A 16925-nucleotide genomic window follows, 5' to 3' on the forward strand; every position below is an offset into this window, starting at 1 on the left:
GCCAGATGAGATGGGCAGATAATCTCATAATCTGACTACAAGCCTATTTATATCAGGGCTGGTCCAGAGGGCAGCCTGGCCTTGCAAAGGAGAGTGTCGACTGAGGGTGAGAATAGCACTACACAGGCGCCTACATGATTTGGTTAGAGTTTAGAAGAATATTTGCCTATTGTGAGTATCAAGAGCCTGATGAGTCCACATTTCACAATGTGGGTGCTAACTTCAGCCGTGCCCTTTCTGAAAGGGAGAGACTGAGGTGCCTGTCGTTGGACTGATGGACATGATTAAGGACCTTCCACTGATAACAGAAATTCAGGGACCTGTTGTTATGGACTGTGTTTCGTGCTGCCTTCCCTTTCCCAAAACAAAAGAGCAAGAGGCACATACACAGGCCTAAGACCCGCACACAGACATCAAGTCTGTCCTGGTGGTTATCTGTTACCTTACGACCTCCCACCGCCTCAGGACTGAACCTTTTGGAACAAGTGCTTCAAGGGAACCCTGTTCAGTCCCTGGCATGGAGATGTTCCAGAGATCAGGTAATTGGGATGCGGGAGGGGAAGCAGGCACCAGGCAGCATACAGACAACAATGGGAGTGGCCTGTGGATGCCCTCACAGGCACTTGCTCCTGGAGTGTGTTTGTTTCTATGTATCGGCTACATGACAGCTAGCTAACTAGTTATCATCTATATGAAGAGTTTTAATTCCAACTTCAGAAGGATGATATAAAAATTATTCTCGAATTTCCAAATAAACTTCAAGCATATGAGGCTTAACTGAAAAGGAAAGCTACTTACCAAGTCTGAGTCTGCCTCCTACGGGTGCCAGTGTCACAGGGATATCTGGATACAGTTCCGAGATTTCATGACTGTCTCCCTGCTGGGAAGTGATGATCTCTGAGAACATGTGTGAATGAAGCAAGTTTCTGGACTTATTATACTATCATGCCTATCTAAAAAGGAATAAATAAAAAGTGAATAATAAAGATGCCCAACAGGAGTACTGGTAACAGGTGGGGAAAACTAGTTACTTACATATACAAGCAAAGTATCCATGTAGGAAGAGCAGAGATCACTGACGTCAACTAAGTGAAAGAAAACTAAGCACAGGACCAACCAGAACTGGTACTGAATTTAAGTGTTTGTCTACAAAATAAGACTTCTTCCGCCATTCTAACAGCACCAAGGGTGGTAAAATTAGAGGAAGAGACAGAAAGCCGAGTTTGAAATAGGATTCAGATGTGGTAAATGAAAACTGTGGTCCTATTCATTTAGAGGTTCAACAAATATTCATTAGATACTCTATAAGTTTCGGGCACATTGCAAGATATGTAGGATGTATCAGGAATCACAGTGTAAAAGAAATTTCCCTACATGGAACTTACACTGTGGTTGATGGAATCAGACAATCAGAAATTCATCTACAGTATTAAGTAGCATAGTATTTTACAAAACCCTATTGCAAACAGAAAAAATAATCAGAACATAGAGAAAAGTCAAAGGGCTAGGTTGAAATTTGCATGTTGGATATCCTTGGCTGGATTCATAGTGACAATGACACTTGAGGAAATACTTTAGTTTGGGCAGGATGGACATCTGTTTTCCTTTTATTAGATGGGAAAGTATTCTTTTGTTGTGAGGAAAGACAGTCATGCTTACAGCATTCGATAATTAGATTATACAATCTGTGGGATACTTTCTGAGAGCAGCTCAGTTTTTCTCTTTTTAGACCAAGGACAGTGACTGTTAGTATAAGGAATGTCTGTCTTGCTTAACTCCTTTGGAGGTAGGAATCGTACTGTAGCCAGTACCCAGGATTTATATACGTATTTGCAGAACTGGGGGTTTATCCCGGTGTGCTCTTCCACTGAGCTACATTGCAGCCATTTTTGAGAAAAGGTCTAAGTTGCTGAGGCTGGCCTCAAACTTGTGATCCTCCTGCCTCAGCTGCCTGAGCCGCTGGGATCCCAGACTTGTGCCACCAAGCCCAGCAAGGAATTACATTTTATAATAGAAGAAAAATGTTACAAATGTTTCTTTTACACAAAATGTATTCAAACATTGACCAACACCTTAAGGCTAAGTCCATTTTCTTAATCTGTATAAATCAAAGTTGGCTTCCCCACATCCCCCAAAAAAGACAGGTGGACAATTTTGGAGAATAAGCAGCATCAGGGTGATATTTTCTTTCAGGAGACTAGAATGTTCAAAGATAAAGCCTCACCTACACTCTGAATAAGAAACATATGATGCTTTGGCCTTGCTCGGTAGAATACACCTGTAATCCCTGCAGCTCAGGAGGCTGAGGCAGGAACATCCCAAATTTGACGCCTGTCTCAGAAACTTGGCAAAACCCAGTCTCAAAATTAAATATAAAAAGGGTTGGGGGTATACTCAATGGTTCAACACTTCTGGATTCAATACCTGTGGGTGTGTGTGTGTGTATTCATGATATATATATGTACTGATGGTGCCATGGAGTTGCAAACTCACATTTGATATATGCATGCTCATCAACTTCTCAATCTTATGTCAAGTTTGGAGATAATACTCCAATAATGCTTTCTGGAATAAGATCATTCAAATAAGACTCTGTTACAGTACCAAGAATATCTCGATAGAAATTCATATCTAAAAAGGACTTAGGCCTAGCGAGGTGTGGTAGTTCACACCTATAATCATGGATACCCAGGAGGCCAAGGCAGGAGGATTGCAAGTTCAAGGCTTGTCTCAGCAATTTAGCAAGACCCTGTGTCAACAAATACAAACAAAGGTCTGGGGATTTCAGGAGAACACCCTTGGGGTCAGTCCCCACTACCACAAACAAAAAAGTATTACCAGGCACAGTGGTTCATGCCTATAATCCCAGCAGCTCGAGAGGCTGAGGCAGGAGTATCACAAGTTCAAAGCCACCCTCAGCAACGGTGAGGCACTAAGCAACTCAGTGAGACCCTGTCTCTATAAATAAAATATAAAAAAGGGATGGGGATGTAGACTTGGGAGTTGAGGCAGGAGGATCCCAAGTTTGAGGCTGGGCCCCACAGCTCAGCAATACCTCTCTCTAAATAAATAAATAAATAGATAGATAATAAATGGGGTTGGAATATGTCATAATGGCAGAGTATTTCTGAGTTCTATCCCCAGTACCACAGAAAATAATTCAAATTTTTTTGAAGTTTTGCAATTAAGAAACAAATACTGCAAAGCAAATAGTGGTAAAATTGTGGCTATTGAAATGTATTCTTACATCTAACTCAAAAGTTGCCACCATGGAAAACTGAAATGGGATCACAGACTTGTGCCACCAAGCCCAGCGAGGAAGTTCTAAGATGGCCAATAATCTACGGAAGGGATCAGGAGGAGGAGGGCAGTAGTTTGGGGGTTTTGTTTTGTTTTGTTTTGTTTACTTGGTGGGAAGAGGGAGGGAGGGAGGCACAAAATGTTAAGGGCCTAGAGCCACTACAGATAGGTGCAGCAGTGGGCAGAATCTAGTGCTGGCCCCCAGGCCAGGGATTGTGGATGAAGCATCTGGACATAGCTTAGCCCCAGGCACACGTTTCACTCACCACACATGACCCCCCTTCATCCTGAAGGCATTACCTGCAGCTGTGACAACTTATACTTGGCATGCTGAAATAGTGTTGAAACAATGACCACACAAGAACCTTGGGCTTGTGGCAAAGCTGGACTTGGGGCACAGTGTAACGCTGAAATAGCGGCAATACCACAAGCTCAAAGAACATATAAATACCCCACTCTGGAAGGATGAACATAGGCAAGAGAGATTGAAAGACTGGAATAAATATTTAATGTACAAATGCCATCATATGCCAAGAAGAATTAAGAACTTTCAGGAAACCACGATCTTACCTAATAAACAAAATATAACATCAAAAATAGATCACAGAAACAGTGAAGACTTCGGGATGTTCTAAACACACTTTGCATTGTGAGATGGAAATGAACCTTTGAGAGCTAGGAACAGAACGCTATAGTTTGGTTGAAATGGAGCAAGATTTGAAGCCTGATCTCAGTACAAAAGTGGACATGATTGGCATTTCAAGACAGTTTATAGAGAGCTTATGTAAACATATGAAAAGAATTTACATAATAATTGCATTTCAGATGATAAAAATCAAATGAGAATTTTTAAAGCAACCATGAGCATGTTCAATTTCAATTTTCTAGAAAGGCAGACTCTAGAACTTTGAATATTTTGCTAATATTTTAATGTTTTCATTTACTGTTCCACCAATCAAGGGGAGGGGGAGAGAGGGCACTGGGGTAGGAAAGATGGTGGAATGAGACCGACTTCATGACCCTAGGTACACGTATGACTGCATGAATGGTGTGACTCTACTTCATGTACAACCAGAGAAGTGAAAATTTTTTCTCCATCTGTATACAATGAATCGAAGAGCTTTCTGCGTCATGTGTAACTGGTTAGAATAAATTTTTTTAAAAAAGAAAAAGGGCTATGATGGTCATCTCAGTCCACCACCTTTCCTGCCCCCATCCTCCCCCTCTGATGGACATCATGACCCTATGACCCTAGGTTCACGTATGACTGCACGTATGGTGACTCTACATCAAGTACAACCAGAGAGATGAAAAGCTGTGCTTCATCTGTGTACAACAGATCAAACTGCATTCTGTTGTCATATATACCTAATAATTAAAAAAATGTAAATGTGTGTTGAATCCCCAAAGTCACCTCAAATTCATAATTCAATAGAAAGACTCAAGGAACTGGTTAAAGCTATTAGTGAATATATTACAAAGAGGAGAAATTTAAATCAACAAAGAGCTGGGGGGGCGAGTTAACTCATTAGTAGAGCACATCCACAGCATGCATGAGGCTTTGGGTTCCAGACCTGGTACCTAAAGTTAAAGGAAAATAAAGTAAAGAGGTGCACAGGGCAGAATCTAGAGAGCGAGGACAAGTATCAAACTCCCCCCTCCAGTGGAGTCACGCAAACAGTACTTAAATCTCCAGCAATAACGTTTGACAACACACAAGAATTACTGCCAACCAGGGAAACTCACCCAAGCCTTGTTCCACTTTTTATTTTTCTATGAAGGATTAAACCTGGGGCCACATCTCCAACCCCGCTGGCTTTGTACTCACAATCCTCCTGCCTCAGCCTCCTGAGCCACTGGGATTACAGATGTGCACCACCAGGCACAGAGGTCCAAACTTTTTGTTGTTGTTTTGTCACCTAGACGAGGGACACTTGTGCAGCTCCCCTTAATTACTTGGCCCCTACAGACATCAGATTAGTATCAGGAGACCTAAGGTCCTATCATAAAACACATTACTAACATAAACTATCTGGCATGGCTCAAAGCCCTGTGTGAACAAAAACATTCTTCTCAGGAATAAAGTTTTAAGGTCTTGGAGGTGATTTACCACAGGAGAAGGCTCTATAGGTTGTGAGATTTCTGTAAACCCCTCATCTTAAATAGCCATAGTCCCCCAAACATTTCAAGACACAGTCTTCAAATGGGCACATCAACTCCGGTTTACCATCACTCATAATCAATGTTTCTATAACAAAACATGGTTCTCATCTGATTCTTGTAGTGCAAACATCAGTAACACAAACTCCCCAATTCCGGCTGCTAAAGCACGATTCTTTTACAGGCCCCAGAGAACAGTTTCAGTCAACAGTAATGGACATTGTATAACCTCACATGAGAAAAAGAAACCAATTTATACTTCCCCACAAAGGACACATGGTCCCCATAACTGTCCCCATCTCTGGTGACTGCCACACCTTCAAAAAGTCCTGACAATCGGATCACAAGGTTAGTCACATAAGGTCCTACAGTCTATCTCTGGAGGCCTGACAACAAAGCAAGTAAGACCAAAGATGGAGTTAAAATGATACTCTGCCATACTATTCCCTCTGGGATACACAAAGTCTGGGACACCCACAAAAATGTTTATCCTTTCATGCTAGAAAAGCCCAATTCTGTTCTCAAGCCATCTCAGCCAGTGAACAGAAACTTTTGAGATGAAATATGGCTTAGTCAGGTGTAGGGGTACATGCCTATAACGCCATGATTGGGCTAAAGGAGGAGGATTCTAAGTTCAAGGCCAGCCTCAGCAGAATAGCAAGATCCTATCTCAAAGCAAAATAAAAAGGGCTAGGGATGTAGCTCAGTGGTAGAGGGCTTTTGCATTTAATTCCCAGCACTGACAATTTTTTTAAAAATAGAAGGGAGAAAGAATGCGGCTTAAAACATTAAATTTTTACTCTCACACATGCATGTAGTTCCCAGACTGATGACCTGAAGGCTAGAAAAATCCATCGTAAAGATCATAGGTGTCTCATAATGTGGCCAAAGAAGGAAAGACTTGGCACCAGCAGAAGAGAAACTGGGTTTTGTTGGTCAAAGCTGGTTAGGGCCATATCCTAGTTGGGTAGAATGACAATAAACAAAGGTCCAGGCTACTTATGATTCCTCTGGAGAGGGAAACAGCAAAGAAGTCTGAACACACTGAAGTGACTAGTAAACACCATTGAGATGATGGCTTCTACTGTAGAAATTCAGTGTGAAAGTACTCAGAAAACAAAATAAAATAAATAAAAGCTGCCTGAGCCTGGTACTCATAAGAAATGTCCACACCATGAATGTTCAGATGCATGGTGTTCACTTCCTGCTGATGACTCCGTTACTGAGGCTTTCCAATGTGTTGATGCAATAAATATGGAGATAGCACATTCCCTGCTATCTCCATCTCATTCTAGGGCCTTTCTTTAGTATGAACTTTCTGGTGTTGAATAAGGTTAGATCTTTGGCTGAAGCCTTTCCCACATTCACTGCACTCATAAGAACTATCTGGGCTGCGATAATTCTCATGCTCAATTATAGCAGACCATTGACTGAAGACTATTCCACATTTACTGCACTCATAAGGCATTTCGTGGTTGTGAACTTTGTGGTGCCGAGTAAGTTGGCTGTTTTGACTGAAGAATTCTCCACATTCACTGCACTCATATGGTCTTTCTCCCATGTGAACTCTCTGGTGCTGTGTTAGGCCAAAGCTTTGACTAAAACATTTCCCACATTCGAAGCACTTACAAGGTCTTGATCCAGTATGAACTCTTTGATGTTTAATGAGGCTGGGGCTTTGGTTAAAGACTTTCCCACATTCACTGCATTCATAAGGCCTTGTTCCTGTGTGAACTCTCTGGTGTTTAATTAGATAGGAATTGGAGGTAAAGAATTTTCCACATTCGTTGCATTTATAAGGCCTTGAGCCAGTATGGATTCTCTGATGTTCACTAAGGCTGGAGCTTTGGCTAAAAAATTTCCCACATTCACTACATTCATAAGGCCTTTCTCCAGTATGAATTCGCTGGTGCCGAACAAGCATTGGTTTGTTGCTGAAGGCTTTCCCACATTCATGGCACTCATAAGGCCTTTCTCCAGTATGAATTCTCTGGTGCTGAACAAGTATGTGTTTGTAGCTGAAGGCCTTCCCACATTCATGGCACTCATAAGGCCTTTCTCCAGTGTGCACTCTCTGGTGCTGAGCAAGTCTGTATTTTTGGCAGAAGGCTTTCCCACATTCACTGCACTTATAGCATTTCTGTCCATTGTGAAAAGCTTCCATATGCTCAATATTCTTTTGTTGCCTCCCTCTGCTTTGAGTGACCTGAAGCTGGAGATGGTTCAAGCTGTCTGAGAAGTCCTTCTTGGCCTCCAAGGAAATGAAACACTTCTTTGACTCGTGGATACTGCAACTCCTCATACAGGAGACCCTGTTCTCATCTCTTCTGAAGAGTTCCTCTTCACTGTGCTGCTTCTGGGGTGGGTGACATTTTCCACATGCCCCACAGGGTTCCTTCCCAGAGTTGGTCCCTAGGCACTCGGCCAGATGCACATCACCTTCTGAGTCTAGGCCACATATCTCCCAGGGATGGGGCTTCTGGGTGGACAGATCTGCCTTTGTGGTATTTATTTGTGACACTTCTACAGAAACACTTTGTTGAGAAGATGCCTCCTCATTCCCAACTCCATGCCAACAACCTATAAACAGAAATACTAGTGAAATACACATTAACATCGATAAGAAGGGGCAGCAACATCACAAATGTGTCCAATATTCCAAGGAACGAATCCATGGGGTTTTTGTAAGAATGAGGCAGCTGGGTTTAGGCTCAGTGATGGGCTACTCTACAGTACTGGGCCTATAAATGTCACAGAGCAGAAACACAAGGATGGGCTACAGTACAAGGTTTAGGCTCAGTGATGGGCTGCTCCACAGTACTGGGCCTGTAAATGTCACAGAGCAGAAACACAAGGGTGGGCTACAGTACAAGGAAGGGAGGCAAAGTCCACAGCCTACTCCTCTGGAAAGAGCTTTCACCAGGCTCTTGGCTGGCTGGTGATAGATGCATGCTTTGTGGAAGAGGGTGTTCAGGCCCAGGAAAATCCTATTGTACCCGAGTAACTAGTATCAAGACTATTTTAAGGATATGAGCAAACCTCATGACACATTAAGAGGAGGCTAATACTGGAGAGCATAGCATAGAAAGCAGTAGACAGGAAGAGGAGAGATAGAAGCCTAGGCAGTAGAAGAGGGAGAGATGAGAGATAATTCTGATCAAAAGTTAAGAGTAGAAATGATAGGTGGAAAAATATCAGAAATGAGAAGAGACAAAATGAGGTATACAGCCCCTGGCCTTGACACCAAAAAAGTATCTGGCACAAAACATGTTCCTGTGATAATCTGAACACAGCTATTGGTATCACATCTTTCCCCTGATGCTAATCACCAGGGCCAGGCCTACTTTGAGGCCCTCTTGCTATGCCTGGAGTCATGTCTACTCTGTCATGTACCCAGGGTTCTCCTCCCAGCTCCAGTTGGACAATGACATGGGACCCAGAAGACGCAAGTCCTAAGGAAAAGACAGAACAGGTAAAAGTTCAGCACTCGCTGAGGGCAACCAGTTGCAGAACAACCTTAGGAAAGAAAATTAGTATTACATAATGAAGAGGCATTCTGCAGAAAAAGCCTACTGGTCCCCACTAATGTGACTATGTTGGGTCTTTACAATTCCTGATACAGTCAGACCCCCCAAAATATCACTTAGAAGTGGGGAGAACCTGAAGCACAGAGGTGGAATGGTGCAGAGTGTGATTCTAGCAGGGAGAGGCTAAGGCAGATAGGATCCACTGGACTAAATCCAAGTCTCCTGACCCACAAATCTTCCCTGAGAAGGCATCAGGGCAGCTGAGGTTGGGGATTCTTGTAAAAGGAAGCAGTATACACAGCCCAGCCTTGACACCTGTAGCACCTATAAAAGGGAACCAGAAACTGAAGCTGTGCCCATTGTCCATGTATGAGAAGAACAGAGCTGCCTCTGGAAAAAAGAGGAAGGGCAGAAACCAGCTCAGGATGCTTAAGGTGAAGATGAGGGCCTTACCCAGTGAGGCAACAAGTGCAAACACTTCCAGCATCACATCACGATACAGTATTCTCTGAGCCTCATCAAGGAATCTCCATTCCTCCTGGGAAAAGGATACAACCACATCCTCAAAGGTCACAGAGCCCTGTAATGATGAAAAGAGTGGTGTCTCTAAGCAGATTATCTCCCTGGAATCCCATAAACATGTACCCACCCTAACCCACAATAAATCCCTGCTCATAACCCTCATCATCTCCCAACTAAAGGGCAATACACCCGTTTTCATTTCATGTTTCATTGATCATGGGTCCAACCTTAAGCAACACAAAAGTGGGCAAACACGTGCGATCTAAGCTCTGGGCCTGGTATGCAGAGCCTTCAAACCTCTCCTGTCAAACTATCAGCCTGAGAGTACCCAGGACCAAGCTTCCCAGACATTACCAAACTTGATCTCATCCTTCTTTCTTAAGGTCCTACTTCCAGAGCCTTGAGAAAATTAGTTCACACTCATCCCCTGAGTATATCGCTCATTAAATCATATCTCCCACATTTAGCTGATCTCTACTACCACCAACTAGATCACAAAATTGGCATTTCTCTCTGGCCTCTTTATATGCTGTCATGCATACAACACCCAGAAAGTGCTTGGCAAAGGTAACAGGACCCTACTAAGCCCCAGAACTCCAATGGCAGCCTCCAGTCCTACTTGGAAAGCTTCCCCAACTGGTGTGACTTTAGTCATTCAAAATCACATGCAGATCTAAATACCCCTGACATTCTTAACTGTTCTCTTATACATTATGTCTGTTTGCCAGTTACAATGTCTGTCCACCCCTCACTCATTGAATACTTATACTCACTAACACCAAGACTTAGGTCAACTAATCTGACATTGTGATAATTCAAGCCCCACCAAAAAGCACCAAAAACAAAACAAAAACAAAAACAAAAAAAAAAAAACTGGTGTGGGCTGGAGATGTGGCTCAAGCGGTAGCGCACTCGCCTGCCATGCGCGCGGCCCGGGTTCGATCCTCAGCACCACATACAAACAAAGATGTTGTGTCCACCGAAATCTAAGAAATAAATATTTTTAAAAAATTAAAAAAAAAAACTGGTGAGTCAAGGAAGCATGAAAAAAGCACCAGATCAACTTCACTACTTACCTCGACTACTGCTTGCCTCCTCATCCACCTCATATCCACTTGCCCATGAAAACACTGACACCTGCTGGACCTTCTCCTTCCCCTTTCCTGCTGATGACAACCAATCTTCCTTGTATTTGTGATCCCTCCTCCAGTTGCCCAAGCAAGAGACTCAACAGCTACCACCCTCTTCTTCATTGTCCCCTAACAGCAATATCACAATGACTTGAAAAAATAGACCCCTCCTATAATGGACCTAGAGTTCCAATTTGGTCCACATCCCAAATGTCATACAACGGATCAGTCTATTCTGAAGCTTTCCACAGAACTCAAGACAGATCCAGCTATCCACTCATCTCTCCTCTCTGGGATTCTCTAAAACATCTGAGACACAACCAAACCCTGACTCCTAGTATTCTCACTGAAGAACACTTGTACCACTCACTGGCTTTCCCATTTCAGTTGATAACAATTTCATTCTTCCAGGACACCTCCATGACTCATCAGCCTGTCATGCTCCCCATTTCAAAATCTGGTCAGCCCTATTATAAAAATAAATCCAGAAGCCAAAAATGTCTTCCATCTCCACATCTACCACTCTCGTCTGCCATAACCAGTAAGATCCGGACAATGTAAGTGGCACCCTTCACGGTCTCTTTTTGTTCCTCTCCCTGACTGCATTCTGTACTATGCAACCAAGGGACGCACATTAGGACCTGAATCAGATCTTCTCTACTCCAAAAACTCCATGGCTGCCACCATTCTCAAGTCAGTGACGCAACGTCACAGGACACCACTGCAGGCCTAACTCTGAACCCCTGGCCTCTGTCCCCATCTACAAGTCCCAGAACACTCCAATCTCAGTCTTATCTCCAGGCATTTGTACCTGCTGATCTCTGCACCTAAAGTAACCTTTCATACCTCACTCCAATGATTGCCCCAAATGGAAGCCTTTCCACGTAACTTCTAACCTTGCCTTAGAAACCTAGGCTTAAGGTTTCTCGACCAGCCCCAGACACCAGGGGTGAGAGTGACAACAGAGTTTGAAGACAATGTCACTCACCAGTGCAGGGTTCATACACGCCTCTGCCGCAAGAAGAACCTGTGGGGAGAGCACGGCCATGTCACTGTAATTACAGCAGGGCAGAGATAATAAAGGAGATAGTATAACATTTAACATCCTAGGTGAAAACAAATGCTGAAGGGGAAGATAAGGTACGCACGAGGGGAGAAGAAGTCATGAATCCTGCACGTGTCCTGTGGGTATCTTGAGGAAAGTCCTTGGGAATGGCAAAAACACGTCCAAGGTCCCCCTCCTGGGGCTGTGTTTGAGAACACCCACAACACCAGTGTGCCTGGAGCCCAGTAAGCCAAAAGAGCAAGGGAGGCTGCTGGAGGAGAAGCAGTGGCACAGATTACTCAACACGATTCAGTGGTTTTAGGCCTACATATATCAAAATTAAGTACTTAAATGTGCAAGTCTATTTCTGACACCTGCATCGTATTCCATCTCTTCCTGTGTCAATAATATATTCTCCTCTTCCTTTAGCTCATAGTTAATAGTCAGTATTTATAGCTAGACAGTTATGTGACTTGGTGTACTTCCATTTTATACTTACTTTGGTTTTATCATATATTATTTTATATAAAAATTATAACAATTAATGAAAATTCCACTTTACCTAGTTCACAGACCAAATCACAAATCTGGCTAACTAAATTCTGATAAATTTAAACTAGTATAGCACTAAATGAGAGAATTCAAAAATATTTTTTAATATCAATTCATACACACACACACACACACACACACACTGAGGATCTAATCTCAGAGCACTTTACCACTGAGGTACATTCCCCAGCCCTTTTTATTTTTTATTTTGAGAAAGAGTCTAAGTTGGTATTGACCTTGAGATCCTCCTGTCTCAGCCATCTGATTCACTGAGATTACAGCCATGCACCACTGTGCTGGGCTCCTATTCATATTTTTGACAGTCAGATTTTTCCAAAAATATATGGAGAGATTATTTAAAATTCATTCACTTTGTTTTTGTGAATGATACTTTATACCTTTAATTCTGTAGATGTTTTTCCCTGCTGTGGTAGTTCCGAACCATTTACTGACTGCATTCAAACTAATATTCTTCCCATATTTTTTATTGGTATATTATAATTATACATAATGGTGGGACTTACTATTACACATTCATATGTACACACAATTTAACAATGTGATTTGGTCAATGTCATGGTTTGAATATGAGGTGTCATCCAAAAACTATTAATGTAGGAGGTTGAAATGATTAGATTATGAGAACTGGATCCTAATCAGTCCATTCTGGTTTAAGTGGACTAACTGGGTGGTAACTAGGCAGGTGGGGTATGGCTGGAAGGGCAGGTCAATGGGTGCATGCTCTGGAAGTGTCCATCTCCTGTGAATCCCCTTCCACTCTGTCTCCTGGCCACCATGAGCAGCTCCCCTCTGCCATTCTATACCACCATGGTGTTCTGCCTCATCTTGGCCCAGGGCAACGGAGCCAGTCCACCATGGACTGAACCTCTGAAACTGTGAGCCAAGATAAACTTCCTTCTCTAAGTTGTCCTTTTCATGTATTTCAGCAACAATGACAACGACAACGACAGAAAGCTAACCTAGTCAAAGCTGCCGATAGTTCCTTCCTCCCTACACTCTCCCCACCGGTCCCTTTCCTCTCCTCTACTGTTTTCCCTTTGATTACCATAAGACAGAGCCATCCACCTTTCTTTTCATTTGCCCTCTCCAGCCTTCACATAAGAGAGAAAACCTACAACTCTCAACTTCCTGAGTTAGGTTAGTTTCACTTAATATAATGCTCTCAAGTTCCATTTATTTACCTGCAAATGACATTAATTTCATTCTTCTTTATGGCTGGATAAAACACCATTGTATGTATGAATGTGCATATACGTGCGTGTGTGTGTGTGTGTGTGTGTGTGTGTCTGTATATTTTCTTTATCCATCCAATGATGAACATCTGATCTTCCATAACTTGACTATTGTGAATTGTGTTGCTATACACATGGTGTGCATGTATCACTATAGCATGATGACTTTTGATTCTTTAGGATAAATGCCAAGGACTTATATAGCTAGGTTATAAAGTGGTTCGATTCCTTGACTTTTGAGGAAAATCCACAAGGATTTCTGTAATGGTTGTACTAACTTAAAATCCCACCAAAAGTATAAAAATATTTCCCCCCTTATCTTCTCAAATATTTATTACTGTCAAACCTAAATTTTATTAAAGGAGTTGTGGTCAGAGTCAAAGGAAATATACTTAGCCTCCAACAGTTTAAGGTTTAAACTTAAAAGAAAGGAAGCTAGGACCTCATCTTAGTTTGATCCTTGCTATGCAAAAAGATAGAAAATAAAAAACATAATCCTGCTATGAGAACAAAATATCTTTTCAATTCTAAGCATTCTATTGGTGTTTGAAACTTTATTACTTTTTGTCCTTACAATGATTAATTTCTGCGCTTTAAAAACAAGTATTTTAGCAAAATATCTTGATTTGTCATGACATCAGAGATGATTTAAGAATGTTAGAAGAGTACACTTAAAAAATGAAAACTCTGTTGAATGTGCATACACTGTAAATTTATATAATATAAGTGTGTTGAAAATGAACCCCCCAAAATAATAGTTCTATTCAAAAGCTAAAAAAATAAAATTAGTAACATAGTACAAATAAGAACAAAAAAGTGGAAATGTTAAACTATAATAATTTCTATAAAAAACACACATTAAATTGTATGAGAAAAATATAAAGGATCTACGTCTATCCCCATAACACCCGTGCAATAAACACACCTCAATGTGGGACACAGCTCAGTGCTACAGTGCTTACGTAGCATGTGCAAGGGTCTGTGTTTGATCCCCAGCACTTCCCCCTCAAAAACCAAACAGAGCTAATATATATAATATAAACAGAGATTAAATAAATAAACCTGGGGGCTGGGGACGTGGCTCAAGTGGTAACGTGCTTGCCTGGCATGCGCAGGGCGCTGGGTTCGATCCTCAGCACCACATAAAATAAAATAAAGATGTTGTGTCCACCAAAAACTAAAAATAAATAAATATTTTTTAAAAAACATAAATAAATAAATAAATAAACCTGAACAACATATATCTAATAATAAGAAGCAAGACCACAAACAGCATCTTTAAACATGGAAAAAAGGCAAAACTAAGTAAGTTACTAAAGAAAAATAACACGAAGGACAAAAAGCATGTCAAAACGGAGGCTGCAAAACTATTGTCTGTAATGTCTTGGAGGACATATTCAAAGAAAGAGGGCTGGGTATACCTCAGTTGGTAGAGTGCTTACCCTGCATGTACAAGGCCCTGGGTTCAATCCCCAGCATCATCAAAAACAAAATAACAACAAAAAAAGAGTTATCAAGTCAGTAAGGTGTGGAATAAGTATGGCAAGTAGGGGCAAAAAACATGGTTTATTATCACGTAAAAAATAAAATACTCACATACTGACAGTGTTAGATTTTAGTCTGGTATGCTTAGTAATGCTGCAATAAAAACTATGAACTATTGCTAAACAGTTCTTGAGAGCAGCTAGTAAAAGTAGAAAATCCCAAGTGCTTTAGAATTCAAGAAACCATTTCTAAAAAGGCACTATGTAACAGAGAACAGACAAAGTCATTTTAACAAGCAAGGTTAGAGTAATTTCTGTAAAGAGACAATAATACTACAAAGCTACTAAGAAAAAAAAGTGTGATGTTGACACTGTGACATAAAAAGTAGGTTGAACAGAATACAGAGCTCACAAAGAAGCACAAGGTTGATCTTGATCTTTGACCATAGTGTTGGTAAAGAGCATTAAAAGGTAGCTTTTAAGTAAATTGTTCTATGGCAACGGACTACCCAAAATATAAACTTACCACATGTTCTACAGAATATGCAAAAAGTCATTTTGGCCAGATAAAACTTAATTGGGAAGATAAAAATTATACCATTTAAAAGTTAATAGAAGAGAATACATTTGTAACATGTGTAGAGCAGATTTCTTAGACCAAAGATACAAGGTACTTGTGTTATATAAAGACATATATATATAATAAATCTGACTAAAGTTCAGGGTTGTTTCTATCATACTAAACCATAACAATTGAAATCGGAGGTTACACAGTTTGAAACTATAAATGTCAATGTACAAGTAAATGCTTGAACTTAGTAAATAATCCCACAAATCAGTGAGAGAAAAATCTGAACTCAAAAAGTGCAAAGCTTGTCTGCACGTACTCTAATCACGGATGCCAACAGTACTCTTCTTTTAAAATGTAAATTTTAACTTAACGGTAATCAGCAAAATGTAAATTTTTTAAAAATCTCATGGGATTGGAAAAATCTGCTGAGGGTTTACATCGCCCAAGATTTCTAAAGCTGTAGAATTAAGCAAAAAAGTCACAAACCACTAATGGCGTCTTCATTTGTGAAATTCTGGAAAACTCCGGGGAACCCACGTTAAGCCTTTGACTACCGTGGGAAAGGATCCTACCGTGGACGGCGCCCAGGGGTCGGCTCCGCAGCTCGGCCACGCGGCCGGGGCTGGGGACGGCGCCGACACCGCGCGTGGCGCCCGGAGGGACAACAGCCACAGGCCTTCGGCGGACACGCAACGACATCTGATTCATCCAAGGACACGCACAGACGCGCCCCGGGACGCGGGTGCAGACCAACCGAGCAGAGAGTTTAGGGGACACCGTAAAAGCCGGCAGCCGCCGCCGCCTGGGGACCGCTGGGGCGGCCGCGGTCCCTCCCGCGCGTTTCCAACTCGCGACGACCCCGCGGGATCAGAGGCGGCCAGGCGGGACCGGCGGCCACGGGCGGGCACGGGCGCGCGAACCGCCGACCTCCGGGGCCGCCTGAGCCGGGTCGGGCCCCGCGGCGCGGCCGCCGCCATCGGACTCTGCGGCCCCTCCTGGGCCGGCGCGGTGGTCCAGCCAGCGCGCGTTAGGACCCGGAGGACGCCGGAAGTCCCGCCCAGGAGGCTCCACCTGGCGGAAACGCCCTCTCCCCGGCCCCGTCGGCCCCAGGCCACGGACGGTCTCGCGCAGCGGGGTCGGGGTCACACGGTTCTCGCGGCGCCACGGGCTCTGGCCAGGGTCCCTCCCCAGACCTTTGGGCTTTGGCACTGGCCACGGTCGGGTCCTGGGAAGCCGTGTCCTCGGGCTTTGCTGACGGAGCAGGGTTCGCTGTGGGCTGGTATCCCGAGAGTGAAAACCAAACAGGCCTTGACCCGAAGGAGAAAGGGACTTGGAGGGACAGACAGCGGCTCTGCCAGTGAGTGTGTCCCCCTGGGAGCGA

At 42.7% G+C, this 16925-nt stretch overlaps 1 protein-coding gene across 1 annotated transcript; it reads right to left on the reverse strand.

Moving 5' to 3' along the window:
* Positions 1-3785: 3785 nt before the first annotated feature.
* On the reverse strand, positions 3786-16236 carry LOC143384547 (uncharacterized). The gene is made up of 5 exons (XM_076839689.2): positions 16117-16236; positions 11788-11955; positions 11628-11666; positions 9441-9567; positions 3786-8040 (listed from the first exon to the last, which is right to left on the reverse strand). Exons 2-5 carry the CDS (start codon positions 11803-11805, stop codon positions 6752-6754), a joined length of 1473 nt encoding a protein of 490 aa, XP_076695804.2. The 5' UTR covers positions 11806-11955; positions 16117-16236; the 3' UTR covers positions 3786-6751.
* Positions 16237-16925: the final 689 nt, after the last annotated feature.

This window comes from Callospermophilus lateralis, chromosome 18 (assembly GCF_048772815.1).
Source record: "Callospermophilus lateralis isolate mCalLat2 chromosome 18, mCalLat2.hap1, whole genome shotgun sequence".
Classification (NCBI taxonomy): Eukaryota; Metazoa; Chordata; class Mammalia; order Rodentia; family Sciuridae; genus Callospermophilus; species Callospermophilus lateralis.